This window comes from Labeo rohita, chromosome 10 (genome assembly GCF_022985175.1).
Source record: "Labeo rohita strain BAU-BD-2019 chromosome 10, IGBB_LRoh.1.0, whole genome shotgun sequence".
In the NCBI taxonomy this organism is placed as follows: domain Eukaryota; kingdom Metazoa; phylum Chordata; class Actinopteri; order Cypriniformes; family Cyprinidae; genus Labeo; species Labeo rohita.
The window spans coordinates 30,185,260-30,200,476 of NC_066878.1; the positions used below are offsets into that span (position 1 = coordinate 30,185,260).

At 31.9% G+C, this 15,217-nt stretch overlaps 1 protein-coding gene across 4 annotated transcripts in view; it reads right to left on the bottom strand.

The window, feature by feature from the left end:
• Positions 1–14,734, bottom strand: part of slc4a5b (solute carrier family 4 member 5b) — a 34,620-nt gene extending 19,886 nt beyond the window's left edge. For 2 of the 4 annotated variants that reach the window (XM_051121570.1, XM_051121567.1), the window contains exons 1-6: positions 14,642–14,734; positions 10,423–10,490; positions 9,458–9,658; positions 2,375–2,501; positions 1,565–1,725; positions 93–242 (exon numbers count right to left, since the gene is read on the bottom strand). In XM_051121570.1, the coding sequence (XP_050977527.1) occupies positions 93–242; positions 1,565–1,725; positions 2,375–2,501; positions 9,458–9,658; positions 10,423–10,489 (706 nt within the window). In that variant the 5' untranslated portion in view covers position 10,490; positions 14,642–14,734. Of the gene's footprint in view, positions 1–92; positions 243–1,564; positions 1,726–2,374; positions 2,502–7,361; positions 7,677–9,457; positions 9,659–10,422; positions 10,491–14,641 lie in introns of those variants that run through there. The other 2 variants (XM_051121568.1, XM_051121571.1) reach the window with 2 other exon arrangements.
• Between the last annotated feature and the right edge of the window lie 483 nt (positions 14,735–15,217).

Consider the following 15,217-nt stretch of genomic DNA (forward strand, 5'->3'; position numbering starts at 1 on the left):
AGAAATGATTTGAAAAGATAGATGTCAGAGAAAGACAAGAGAATTCTGGGAATATCACTGATTGTACAACAGGTTACACAGGAGACACTCACTCGAGGTATTGGGTTTTCCGATGTCCGCCAGCGAGCGGTGGATTGGCTTCTTGGTTTGGTGACGGTGCTTCCGCAAGAGGACAAAACTGATCTTCTCACGGATCTCTGGAGCTATAAGACCCTCCTGCACCTGCTTTTCAATTATGTCATCTGTGAAAGGCAGAAAAACACAGACAAATGTTTACAATTCATATTTAAACAACACAGGGGAAACAGAAAAAAGAAAAATACCATTTGAGGTCTTAACTGTATTCAGTATTAAGTGTATAGATCTATGCTCTTACTGTTTTTGGATTACAGTCTCATTTGTTTATCTATTTCTTCTCATAAATTATATAAATTATACAAGATTGGCGGAGTAAGAACGTAAACATACGTGCACAGTTCAGCTGAATTATAAAGTTTACCCTCTTTAACTTTGTTGTTATGCTGTTTTGTGTTCATCTGCTTCTCCCAGATACAACAATAATTGAACTTTGGAACGTGGATTGCGAATCGTTTGATTTAGATTTAAACTTCAGAGTTTGTTTGCGAGTCATTTGAGATCGGAACTTCGCATATAGTTAATAACTTGATTTACATTGGAAGTAAAGATCTAAAAGCAAAAATATAGTAATCGTAAACAAAACAAAGAAGTAATATATAAATATAGGCTAGAGAAATTTTCATATACTTGTCTAGATCAACTTTGAATAAGAAAAGAAGGGTTTAGAGCCAGATTTGTATGTACGTGAAATTCAGAAAAGTGACAAAAACAGCAACTCATATATTATAATTACATCCATAAGTTTTATGTAAAATTTGCATTAACTCATTAATCTGTTGCTTGATCTCTTCATATTTAAGGAAAGAACTATTGTTTCTAAAGTCGGATTTTCAAGGGCATAGAATTTAGTAGGGACTACTAAATTGTCCCCAGCAACAATTTTGTTCAAACAATTAAATGTTGTCTACCGTTATGTCCCAATGCCAAAATCAAACCCATGCCCCTTGAGAAACACAGAACACAAAGTTGCGACTTCAATCAATCAGAACTCAATTTGAATGAGCTAAACAAGCAATCCATGAGCAATACAACTCTGATTATTGCATGCTAACACTTTTAATTTGTATGGAAAATGTGTGGAATTCTGCAGAGTTTGTTTTTAATTTGGTAAAATATGTTAAACAGAGCTGAACATACTGACTCCTATATATTAGTTGCTAGAAGCATAATCAAAAGTACAGTTTAAACTTTTGCATTTAGTAAGATTTCCTTATGCTCTCTTATGCCCATGAAGGCTGCATTTATTTCAACAGAAATCCTTTGTAATGTAAATGTCTCTACTGCCTGTGTTGATCAGAACATTTTAATTTCTTCCAAATAAAAATCTGTTGGAACGTACATTTAAAAAAAAAAAAAAAAAAAGAATTAGTAATCAGAATTTTTAAACTTGGGTCTGTTCTTTACTCTCTTTGTATTTCTCACTGACCCACTATCTGCGGCAGTGAATACCCCTCCAGGTCCAGCAGGATGCAGCCCGTCTGCAGGCAGGTGCGCAGCTCAAACAGGCTGTGCAGAGACAGCGTGGACACATGCGGTTTGCTCCACCTCTCGCCACCCTCCTCCACCTTCTCCTCAAACTTAACCCACCTGAAGAAGCACACAGAAAATGCAACTCTACAAATATTACCTTGACAACTTTTCTTCCCACAAACCGAAACACAAGTGAAATGCTTTTGGGTTTTTAAATGTGTAAATGAAATGACTGTTTCAACCAATAATATAACAAATAATATATCTGTTACAGTATTTATTTTTATTTGCAAATGCTAGTGGAAATGGAACCTTATTCTAAATTGTTATCAGTTAATCATTATATTGTTTTTGCTACTGTACCTTTAAGATGCAGAATGTAATTTGGAAATGATCTCTGTTATGAATGGCTAAGCTCTTTGCATGTCAAATAAGTAACAACCATGTCCACAGAAATGCAAATTGCTGAATAAATAAATGTGACTGTCAGGAGGGCCATATCAATGATGCCAATATTTTCTAATGCATAATATTCTACCGTTATGATTATTGTTGTCTCTTTGACGAATTGCTTTCGCTGCTCTTTTGTAAGTTGCTTTGTATAAAATGTAAATGTTGCCTATAATAAATGAATTCTGGAAGTCATTAAGCTTAACGCTGACATTAAGGTACAAACTTCAGATTGGATGAGTCACTCAACTGACACCTTTTCATAATCTACGTTTATTGATGTCACAAGGGCTTCAGAAGAGTGTATGTGTGTCACCTGGCTGACTCTTTCCACTCCATTTCTCCACCCTCGTGCTGTAGTGTGTCCATCTCAGTGAAGAGCGTGGGTGTGGGCTCATCTTCCTCTCTGAGGATGTGACGTAGTCTCTCTGCAGCAGGCGACACTGTGTCACACACATACACATGCAAAGTTTAAGATACTACAATAAAGCAATACATTTACCGTACCTTAAAATGCAAAAGAGTAATATTTGTAGCATCTATATGTAACATGTGATCAAAGCAACTAAGCAAAACAAGCATCAAAAGTTAGTGCACGTGCTTCAAAACAGAGCATTGTTGGTGAGGGAAGTTTGAATCTTGCTTGCAACCATTCCCGATTCAACCTCTCCCTCATTTTCCACATGCTTCCTGCTATAAACTAGATTTTTACTAGGGGTTGACCAATATGATTTTTAGAGCTGATGCAGATACCGATTATTACAGATCAAGTAGACCAGTAACCGATATTTTGAACTGATATATACATATACATATATATGTCTGGTGTAAGAATGAAAATGTCAAAATTAAGAATAACAAAAACAACAATAAATTGTTTTATCAGCAAATCGGCTATGAAAATGTCCGATACCGATAACCATAAATATGCATGATATCGGTGCCGATAACTGTTTTTTTAATGTCTTTATACTTTTTACTAAATTTTTTACTTTTATAAACCAATTTTTCAGTTTTATAATTTTTTTTAAATTTTAGTTAAGTTAAACTAAACAAAAATTAAAATGTTGCCTTGGCAACTAGCTGAAATAAAACAAGATTTAAAATAAATTTTTGTAACTTTTTTTGTAGAATGAAATGTTTTGTAAAAGAAGCCTTGATACAATTTCAGAGTTTTTCAGGATAGTTTTACATAAATTATATAAATGAATAAACTGATTATAAACTGATTATAAATGTCTTTCCTGTCACTTTTGTACCGATATATATATTATTTATTTAACAAGTTGAATAAATAATATTTTAATTCAAAGCATTTTTAAAAATTGTTTATTAATAAATGTTAATCTATAACCGATAATTTGAAATAATATATAAGTCTAGTGTAAAAATAAATATTAATGTCAAAATTAAGAATAACAAGGGCTCTGACAAATTATCGGCAAACTGGTTTTAAAAATGATTGATACTGATTATCATAAAAATGCTTAATATCGACGCCGATAATCTGAATAAATCCTTGTGAGTAAATATCTTCTAGTTTTAACTCAACTATTTCCAAAAATAGGTTGGAAATGAACATTTATTAATATGTTTAATAAATGAACATTTATTAAACAGTTGAATAAATAATAGTTAAATACTAAACTTTTTTTTTGTATCCGTATCTTAGGTACATACATAAACAGGCCTATTTTAGGGCCATTTATTTATTTATTTATTTATTTATTTTTGCCCTGGAGAATTATGAGATTTAAGAAGGTTTTCTCTCACATTCTTGCATTATTGTAATGCAAATGTTTTACTTCTGAATTTCACTGTAATCGACATTATTCTCCAATAATGATTTTATTAAACTTAATTTTATATTTTATTTTATGTTTTTTTTTTTAAAGATGATGTAATTATTTTTATGATCATTAAAAATTTTTGCACTGATATATATATATATATATATATATTTTTTTTTTTGCAGTGAAAATTATAATAACATTTAATAATTTTTCTCTCTATTGTAATGCAAATGATTTACTTTTGAATTTGACTGTAATCCAAAAATAGGTTGGAAATTAACATTTATTAATATGTTTAATAAATGAACATTTATAGTTAAATACTAATCTTTTTTTTAATTGCTTACAAATAAATGTTCACCTTTTGCTGATGCCTCTAGTAATTTTGTGTCCGATTTTTTAATTTACAACCTATTTATGGTTTATTTTAAACGAGCCATTTAGTAATTTTTAAACAATAGTTGAGGTAAATTAAACTACACAGACGGTTCAGTTAAGCATTTAACCCAACCGCTGGATCAAAACAGCCCAGTCTCTGGGTTTCTTACCCATTGTATAAACTGCAATGTGAAAATCATATCACTTTGAAAAGAAACTGCAGATGCTTTTATCCAGTAAGCAACATTACAAGCAATTAAGCATGATGAAATAAGCAAATAAAAACTGTGTTCATGCAAAAAGGGGTGAATAACGGCCTGTAGATTAACACCTCCTAATTGTACAAATGAGTTTGATTCTTTGCGAAGCCTATTGGACTGCATGACATATAAGGCTGGGTATTATGTTTTGCCTTCGGCTCAGTCTGAATTGACCCTGTGCTGACCTGCTTGAAATGAAATCTGAATATGACAGAGCAGGACCATTACGATGCACGGCTCCCGAGGCCATCAACGCTTCCATCATCATTCTTAGCCAAATCTGTTTCTAATCAGAATGAGAATTTGATTTCAAAAGGCTGAGCTTTCAGATCTGCAAACCCACCGAATTCAGCTCGAGTCATGCATCAGCCAATAGTGCGACGTATGAAGTCAGAATCAAATCAATGATATTGTTTAAAGATACGCATCACAATAACCTTCTTTTGAAGATAAATATGCATAAATGTGCAAAAAAGATTTATAAAAGAGGCCAATATCTAAAAGGATATCAAAAGAATTTGTTGGGTAGATTAACTTAGAATAGCCACGTGACAGTGGTTTATTCTAATCTGATGCATAATGCCAGAATCAATATCTAACGTCAATACACCTATAGCGATTTAATCAAATATATCGACTGTATATCTTAGGTAAAGTCAAATTATATAAACTCCGGAGTGGGCTGCTACAACCTGTTCTCAATCTAACATCATGTGCATTAAATCTGATGTTTAGCACAAATTATTCAAAACTAATGGTGCAAGCTGGTGCTTGTGAGCCCAAGCATGACAATCTTGTTGTGACCTTCCTTTCGATCTCTGGCATTTCCTCTGGATTATTAGCACGTGGGTGTTTTTCCTCATGTAATCCTTCTAATCCTGAAGTAACAATCACAAATACTTGTGGTTGTAGAATGCCAATGCAGAGTAGAGTACAATGCACCGGATTATTTATAGCTCATGCACTTCAATCACTTTGGTTAAACAATTCTATGTTCTAAGTATTTGGTTAAAATACTATTTTAATTATTGCATTTAATGCAAAATCATGACAATATGGACGCCACTGGATATATTTCAATAACGGTTGATGCAAATCATTATTGGAAATTGTAGAATCAGGCCTGAAATTTGTCTTTACATCCAGCAGCAATGAATGAATCTCATTAAACTTAATGTTTGGCTCGTATTGCATATTATTTATTTTTTTTAAAAGTACATAATAACAAGAAGACATTATACATACATAAACAGGCACTGGAGAATTATGAGATTTAAGAAGGTTTTCTCTCACATACTTGTTATTACTTGTTATTATACAAATGTTTTACTTCTGAATTTGACTGTGATTGGCATTGTTCTCAAATAATGATTTTATTAAACTTAATTTTATATTTTATTTTATTATTATGCAAAAAATTTAATTTTGGGAATAAATGTGATGAAATGTCATGGAAAATTAAGTTTTGTTTTTAGAAATTATGTCATTTTTATGACATTAATAAAATTTTGCACTGATAATTTTTTGGTTTTTTTTGCAATGAAAAATTATTATTATGGCACTTAATCATTTTTCTCTCACATTCTTGTTATTGTAATGCAAATGTTTTACTTTTGAATTTGACTGTAATTGGCATTATTCTATTATTCTATTATTATATTCTATATATTCTATTATTCTATTATTCTATATAATATTTTTATTTTTGTGTTTTTATACAGATTTTCGTAATATATAACAGTACACAAATTACTGTTATACAATTATTTTTAATTTATTTTAATTTTATATTTTACTATGTTTGCAGAAAATTTAATTTTGGGGGTAAATGTAATAAAATGTCATTAAAAATTAAGCTTTTTAGGAATTATGTCATTATTTTTATGACAATTAATTCAATGTTTTAAAAATGTTACTTCTGAATTTAAATGTAATTGTCATTATTCTCAAATATTTTTTATGTGTATGTGTTTCTATACAGATTTTCTTCATATATAACAGTAAACAAATTACTGTTACACAATTATGTTTGATAAATCCACAAAAATGTATAAAGTATAATATGTATAATAATAATGTATAAAGCATAACAAAGTATAAGTGCTATCCTGATGTACTTTACCATTTAAATAGTTTATGCTTATTTTATTTAGTTATTTATTTTGCATTATATAAAAATTAATTTGGGGGGTAAATGTGATGTCATGGACAATTAAGTGTTTTAGGAATTGTGTCATTATTTTTATGACTATTAAAACTTTCCTTTAAATTATCATTTATGTAATGGAGATGTTTTACTGCTAAATTTAAAAATAGAAACAAATCTGCAAAAAGGAAGTACAATTAGTGCTATTCTGGTGTAGTTTACCATTTAAATAATTTATTCTTATGTTCACAATAAAGTTTATTTTGGAGGTAAATGCATTCCCTCAAATTCTTATATTATTTTAATGTGGATGTTTTACTTCACTACTTTTTCGGTGTTGTTATACAGATTTTTAAAATATACTGATATAAATCATTAAACAAATTACTGTTTTTTTTTCCTGATGTGAAGTTTATCACTTCAATGAACTCTGAAATAAAAAAAGTGCTTAATGTGCTAAAATGTCATGAAAATAATGTAAACAATGCAAAACATCTTGACTGTCCTTAAACTTACAATCATCAACCAATCGTGTGACCTCAGTGATGGTTGATCAGCAAAAAACTTGTTAATAGATTAATAGACTCAGCAAAGTTATGGTCTAGCAGTGTCAAACTCCAAACTAAATGTGCTCTGACCACAACTACAGAAACAAACTAATAAGCTAATAAGAAGAACTGGTAGCAATAGTAAGGAAATAAGACAATATGACCTGTGTGACTGTACCTGTGCATCTGCTGAGCTGAGTGCTCTGAGAGCCCAGACTGGACGTCAATGATTGTATCGAGTCCTGAATACTAAACGACCCCGTCGACCTACGCTGTTCCTGCTTCATCCTTCAGAAAGTCCAACGTTTAATGTTTCAGTGACAGAAAAAGATCTAGGAATAAAATTCTGAAATGTCCACTTGCACTTCCTTTTGATTTCAGCCTCTTTGCAATTTACGCATTAACGGAGCTCGTCCCTCATTTTAGATGCACCTTCACTATGAGCGTGTCCTTTAGTTCTTGAACTTTTCTTCCCAGCGATGTTGCTCTTTCCTGAAAACTAAAGCAGGGCAAAGTGCCACACGCATGAAAGGCCCAACAAGTGTTTTTCTCCTCCTCCAGCTTTGCTGATCCCTCCCTTTCTCGCTCTCTCACTTCAGAATTTAAGTCTAAAACCTCAAATCAATAATTCCCAAAAATGCATTATATAGTAAAGTCATCTAAAACTAGAATCATAAAAAACATGTTTGTTACTATATAAATATACACTAAATGTTAACTGAAATAAATAAAATATAAAAAATGTACTTTAATTTCAGCTAGTTGCCAAAGCAACATTTCTCATTTACTAAAATAACTAAAATTGAAATAAAATGAATCAAAATTACATCTATAATATATGCATATATATGTTAGTGTTGTCACGATACCAAAATTTTGACTTCGAACTAAAATATGATGATACTACTGAACCGATACTTTGAGAAAAACATAGAACAACAGGAAAAGTAATTTAATAATAGATGATCCAAGTGGAGATCATAGTTATATTATCTAACAAAGCATTTCATCCCCCCTCAAAAAAAAAAAAATTAAAATAAAATTAAATAATAATAATCACATGCCAGTGCCACTACACAGGATTATGGTAAACAACAACGAGCCTACAGGAGCCTTTGTTATTAATAATAAGAACCAAGATGCAAGTAACAAACTACAAAAAAACAAAAACAAAGACAGAAATGAAATAAAGAGAGCCCTACGAAATTATTATTATTTTTTCCTAAATTCAATTAAAATTTTTCTAGACTCTATTTTAATGGTTACTATTGAGGCGGCAGAGGCTGAAAACACCGCGAGTGTCACGCGTATGTGTATATATATATATATATATATAACAAGCATTAAAATTACTAAAATGTAAATAAAAATTTATTTAAAAAAAATGATTACAAAAATGTATAACTAATTAAAAATATCAACCCTCATTTCCCAAAAAATCTTCGTACAAAATCATTTTTGTACTTTTTTTTGTTACACTTGTGATGTTCCCAGTCAAAAATGACCAGTGTTCACAAAATAGCTTACCAATCTGTCATTATGCTATATTATTACCAAATTTCAGATTTAACCTTTTTTATCAGCATGTTTTCTTTTAGTTAGCACAGGTTTTGTATTTCTTTTTGGAACTAACGGATTGTAGGCCTCACTGATCTGAGCTTATGCACCTCGGTTTTTGAGCAAACCAAAATGATCACACCAAAACTGAGATGCATAAGCTTAGATCAATGAGAGAGATACAAAACCTGAGCTAACTGAAAGAAAACAGCTGACAAAAAGACTGAATTCAAGATTTCATGATTATATAGCATAATAAGAGACTTACAAGCAGTTTTTTTAAAAAGCTGGACATTTAAATGGGAATTCCAAAATAGAATGTTCAGCACAACACAAGAATCTCAAGAATGGAATCTCAATGATACTAAATTACACTGAACTGTATTTGTAACTAATGTATCTTAGCAGAAAGGTTTTGTTACATGAGTGTAAATGCCCGTTCACAACAAGAACAATAACTACAAAGATAAATATATTAGTGTCCACACCACCAGACCATATCTGCTGCTTTAAATTCTTGAGCTCATTATAGCAAGATTGATTCTGATTGGATGTCAATGTTTTAACTGTTCATCAGCTTGAAAAAAATACTCTGAAAGTGATTCCAGTAATATAGTTTCTCTGTGCCTTTATCATTATGGCTATGGTTTGGAATCTTTCTAGTTATCGTCCTTGGTGTGAACAGGCCTTAATAATAAAAGGTTAAGAGAAGCTCACTGGTGGAGTTGATGTCAAAGAGCTCATTCGAATCCTGCTCTCCTTCATCTGGGTCACATGGTTCCTCTTGATGGTGGTGTTCATGGCGGTTGTGGTGTCTCTCCCGGCTGTCGCGGTCGTGGGAATGCTTTGACGTGTGTCTGTGATGTCTGCGCTTCCTTCTGTAGCTCCGTGGCACTGGAACGCCAATGTAGACAGACTCTAAAACCAGAGAATAAAATAGCAGTGAGTTTCTATTTTACAGTTTATGGCATAATTCACACTCCAGTACGATTCCTTTCAGTGAATCAGTTTATTCTGGTTCAAAAGCAATTTACTGATTCATTTGAGCCATCATCCTTATATATGTAGTATAAGTTTAAAATATTGCATTTAAAAATCAGTTTAAATCAGTTATTTTAGTATAACTGAAGTACTATTATAGTTTTTTTTTAATTAGATTTTTATTTTTGTATTTTTAATTCTGATTTCAGCTTTAGCGATAGAAAATTTTGTTGTGTGTTTTTGTCAGTTTTATTAGTTGTGTGTGTTTTTTTTAAATATGTCTGTATAGTTTTTATTAATTTATTTAAGTTTTAGTTTTAGCTATTTTTGTACATCAAGTTAAACTAAATAAAAAAGGGAAACTGTTGCCTTAACATTTGCAAATAACTAAAATATATATATTTTTTACATTTATTTAATAGCTATTTTATGGTATTATTTTATGGTTATAATAATAACCCTGAATTATACTTTACATTTATTTTTAATTACTTTACATATTTACTTGATATCTCTTTATGTTTTTCTGTGATAAATTACTATTGAAAATAGTAAATTGTAAAAGTAATTGTACAATCTGACGGTAAATAATAAAATGTTTATTAGTAACTTTTAGTGTACGCTACAGTTTCTTTATCAAAAAGTGGTTTGTCTGTCAGGTACGTCTGCCAAAAATAATTTTAAAAAGCCTATCCTCTCACCGTCCTCATCCTCATTGTGTCTGCTGCGGTGACCACTTCTCCTGCTGCCATGCCAGTCATGGTCCATCCTGATAGGAAAAAGGCAGAATAAAAGACTATTATTAAGACAAGACACTATAGACAAAACCATAGCTTCTTCACGTAGTTGTCAGGCTTGAGATCTTTGGCCTATTTTGCAACCATAATTTGTCTTCTTTAGTGAAAAGAAAACATCTAAAGGACACATGTAAGTGTTTATTTCATTAAAGGTGATCTATTTGCATCTGTAGATTTCAATGACAATACACATCTGAAATCTCCACATTTTTTTTTCTGGCTGTTGACAGTATTTTTTAGATTTATTGTTGGATTAAAGAAGCGAATCTAAAACTCCCTCTGTAATATTTCAACAGCAATCAATAAGTGTCTTGAACCTGGCTTTACCCAATGTTCAGATTCCTGCTTTGTAAATGTATATAAATTTATTTAGATAATACCTCACTTACAGAAAACTTGTAATACAGAGCAAATGTATTAAAGGAGAACTCCACTTCCAGAAAAACAGTTTACAAATAATTTACTCACCCCCTTGTCATCCAAGAGAACGAAAATTAGTTATGAAATTGTGGTTTTTGAGGAAAGCATTTCAGGATTTTTCTTTATATAATGGACTTCATTGGTGCCCCGATTTTGAACTTCCAAAATGTAATTTTAAATGCAGCTTCAAAGGGCTCTAAACGATCCCAGCCGAGGAAGAAGGGTCTTATCTAGTGACATGATCTGTCTTTTTTTTCGAAAAATAAAAATTTGTATGTTCATATTTGTAAACACAAAAGCTCATGTAGCACAGGCTCTGGGATGCGCGTTCACGATGGTACGAATTAGTAATGGGTCGTTCTTAAATGATTCGTTCATTTTGAAAGAATCTTTAATGTGACTCGGGTAGAACGAGTCGTCTCAGGGAGTGATTCGTTCAGTCGCACGTGCACAACATCCTGTTAGGTTCTGTACTGGAATTAGTTCACCTGTTTCGAGTCTTCGGGTTTTCCGAGTCCTTATGAGGCTGTCACGTGATGAGATGAACGACTCAAACCCAAAAACTTGTCAGATAAGAGGTGAGGTGAGCTAATCATAGACTAAAGACCCAAGTAAACAATGAATTAATCTTTTCTGTTTCCTATAGCATTATAGATTTGTCTTTTTGTGGTAGTGTGATCAACGTTTGTGTAAGCAGTAGATGTGTTAGGGAAGTACGAATTTTAATTACATTTTGCTAAAATGAACGAAATTACTTGAAAAAAGATTTGTTCATTTTGCCAAATGAGACTCAAAGATCCGAGTTGGTAAAATGATTCGAACTTCCCATCACTACTACGAATCACGTCTAAGTTCATCGTCTGTGCACTCTGGCTAAAAAAGGTCGAGTATGGCGACAAACTCCATCTTATTTACTCCTACAACTTCAGAATCGTTCGACATCGTTGTACCTTTTTGTTTGTAAACAGCGTTTGACTTACTTGCACTTTCTTAGTCTTTGCGTATTCACTTTGTAAGTTGATTGCCTTCTTCGGTGCGACCTTTTGACGTGATTCAATGGTACGTGAACGCACATCCCAGAACCTGTGCTACACAATCTTTTGTGCTTAAAAAGTAGACAAATATTTATTTTCCAAAAAAAATGACAGAACGTTTCGCTATATAAGACCCTTCTTCCTCAGCTTCCTCATCGTTTAGAGCCCTTTGAAGCTGCATTTAAACTACATTTTGGAAGTTCAAAATCAGGGCACCAATCAAGTCCATTATATGAAGAAAAATCCTGAAATGTTTTCCTCAAAAAACATAATTTTCTTTACGACTGAAGAAAGAAAGACATGAACATCTTGGATGACAAGGGGGTGAGTAAATTATTTGTGAATTGTTGTTCTGGAAGTGGACTTCTCCTTTAACGTACTGTGATTGTTCATCATGGTGATATCTATTAGTTAAGAATTTGGAGGCTTTGCATATATTTCCTTAATTAAAGAGTGCTTAATTAAAACACTCTGCAGATTATATCACTTTAGAGTATGTACACATAACTAATTAGTGCTCATCTGTTTTTTGTAGGTGGTTATAGCTGGCAGTGGTTTTAAAGCCTCCAGCGTGTTCACAGGATACGTCTCAGTGTCTCAGCGTCAGTGACCGCAAGAGGACCTGAAAGAACTCTGCGTGATGTGGCACGTGGACCTGCAGCTTCATCAGATCAATGTCCCTGTTGCTGGCGGGAAAGGAAAACCCAATGCATCGGCATAATTATGGGAGGATTTTCATTGCAAGTGCACACACACACATACGCGGCTCTCTTATGTCATATAATTGATTGACTCATACATTCAGAAGCAGTATATGTGGCACAGTGAGAGTGCAAGCACAAAAAAAAACGATTAAAAACACTTTTGTTAACTGAAATAAAACTGAAATAATTACATATTAAATAAAATGAATATTAAAAAAATCTAGAAATGTTGCCAATAACTGAAAAAGCACTAAAATTACTAATATATATATATATATATGTGTGTGTGTGTGTGTGTATGTATGTATGTATATATATATATATTATTAATTTAATTTGGTTATTAATTGTTATTTAATTTTAAAAAACAAACAATTAAAATTATATAGTATTTTTTTTAATCTGGTAAAAAAGTTAAAGTTAAAATTAAGCTTTAATTAAAATGTAAACTGAAAATAGGCAATATATAAACAATATATAAAAGCAAATCCAAATTAATTCAAAATATGAGTAAATACTATAACATAATATATCTCTATATATATCTATATATACAATAATTGCTCTATTCCAAGTCTTTGGGAGCTATTTTGTATGAGAAACAACCCAAAACTGAAGTCATATTCATCCAGAGGAGCAGCAATATTCGATTCATGAACAAATCATTGTTTTTCAATGAATCACTTGATTCAGCTCACAAACCCAATCTGAATGATTTGTTGTTGAGTTACACACTTCAGTTTTTTTTCCCCAAATCAATTAATCCAAAACTGTCATTTTATTTTAATGATTCCTGTTAAGATGTGTTCATTATCCAATTCTTTAGCAATTCTGTCATTGCAGGAAAGTCGCTGGGAATTAATTAAACTGAACTCAATCAAATGTTACAATTAATATACAAATCAGTGTTTTTAGTTTTCATTTTTAGCAATTTTGTTTCATGTACTTTTTAAAAAAAATTTAAATACTACTGTTTAATTGAATTTATTTTCATTCAGTTTTACTTTAGATAAAGTAAGTATTTTTAGTGCTTCAACTTAAACTTATTTCAGTTAGTTGCCAAGTTCTAATTTTGTTTTACGTTTACAAATTTTACAAGTAATATTTATATTTTGTATTTTAGCTTTATTTCAATTAATTTAATAGTTTTGTTATTTATAATAACCCTGACACAAACTATTTAAACATCAATGTTGTGTAAAACAAATACAGTGCTGTCATGCTAATTACACAGTCATTCTGTTGGCCACCCAAGCTGAAGCACTGTAATGTAAGACGACATGTAATACAGTAATTAACAGTATGTAACGATCAGTGTCCTTCACACCAGACGGAGAACAACTCCAGGACAAATAGATAATCAGGACTGACAGCATCATTGATCCATGGGGGAATGCCTCTGTGATTCATGGGAAAGCATGGGAAACACGTCCACAGATCAACACATTTACAGCTCTGACTGTTTGTTCTCAAAGACACGTTTAATCTTACAGCTGAAGCGTGTCATTTTTTAGTGTTAAAATACTTTCTTTTATCCTAGTTATACGAACAAAATAATAAGTGTAAGACTATAATAAATTTGTTGGTTGATCAGTGTTAGAAATATCGTAGAAATCTTTTGAAAACAATTCAAAATCATTTGCTATTTCACTTGGTGGCAGTAGAGGCTCAGAAAACACACATTATTATATATTTTATTTATTCAATTTTAGTGTTTGAATTTGCAGAGACTGTTTAAATAATATATATAAATTTTATTTTATTTTTATATATTAAAACTTTCAGCCAATCACTATTTATTATGTATTTATTAATTGTTTTTACATTTTATTTGACTTTTTAAGACTAGATCTTGGAACTTCATTAGGCCTTGGATCTACATCATCAATAATTGTTATATTAACCAATTTTCTAAAGAAATCGACTTTTTAGAAGAACTTTACAATGAAAAACCACTGCTCTTACCTTGTTACAGAAGCGGTGTTGAGATGACCGGTACGATGAGCATCTGTCTGTATCAGATGAGATTAGGACTTGTTTCTCTGTACAGTATAAGACACATAGAGAAAGCCGATCACAATGATTACCCATCACTGTCTGTCTGTCTCTCTTGTGATTGGCTGAACAGTCAAACGCTTCAGGTCATAAGCACAACACTGAGAACAGTACGGTGGCAGGAAACGTGACATGGAGTTCATTAAATGACACGCACACAGCATGCTCACTCTGAACACCCTGCTGGCTGTTTTGTAATTGACCATGCTATTGTCTGACGGTTGAATCCAGATTCACAGTGATGCAGTACTTTATTTAGAGGCCTACTTGTTAAATGCATATTAAAAGAAAACTGTTGCACATGCACAGGTTATATAATCCACATATATACAGTGACTCCACAATGTATTCTCAGATGCCTGACGTTGTGGCGTCACACCCACAGAGGCCGCTCCCACAATAGTTGATTGACATGAGCGTCTTACCTCAGACCCGCCTTAAATCAGCTGTAACAGTCCGACCTCCATTGTTTCAATGCCGGAGCAG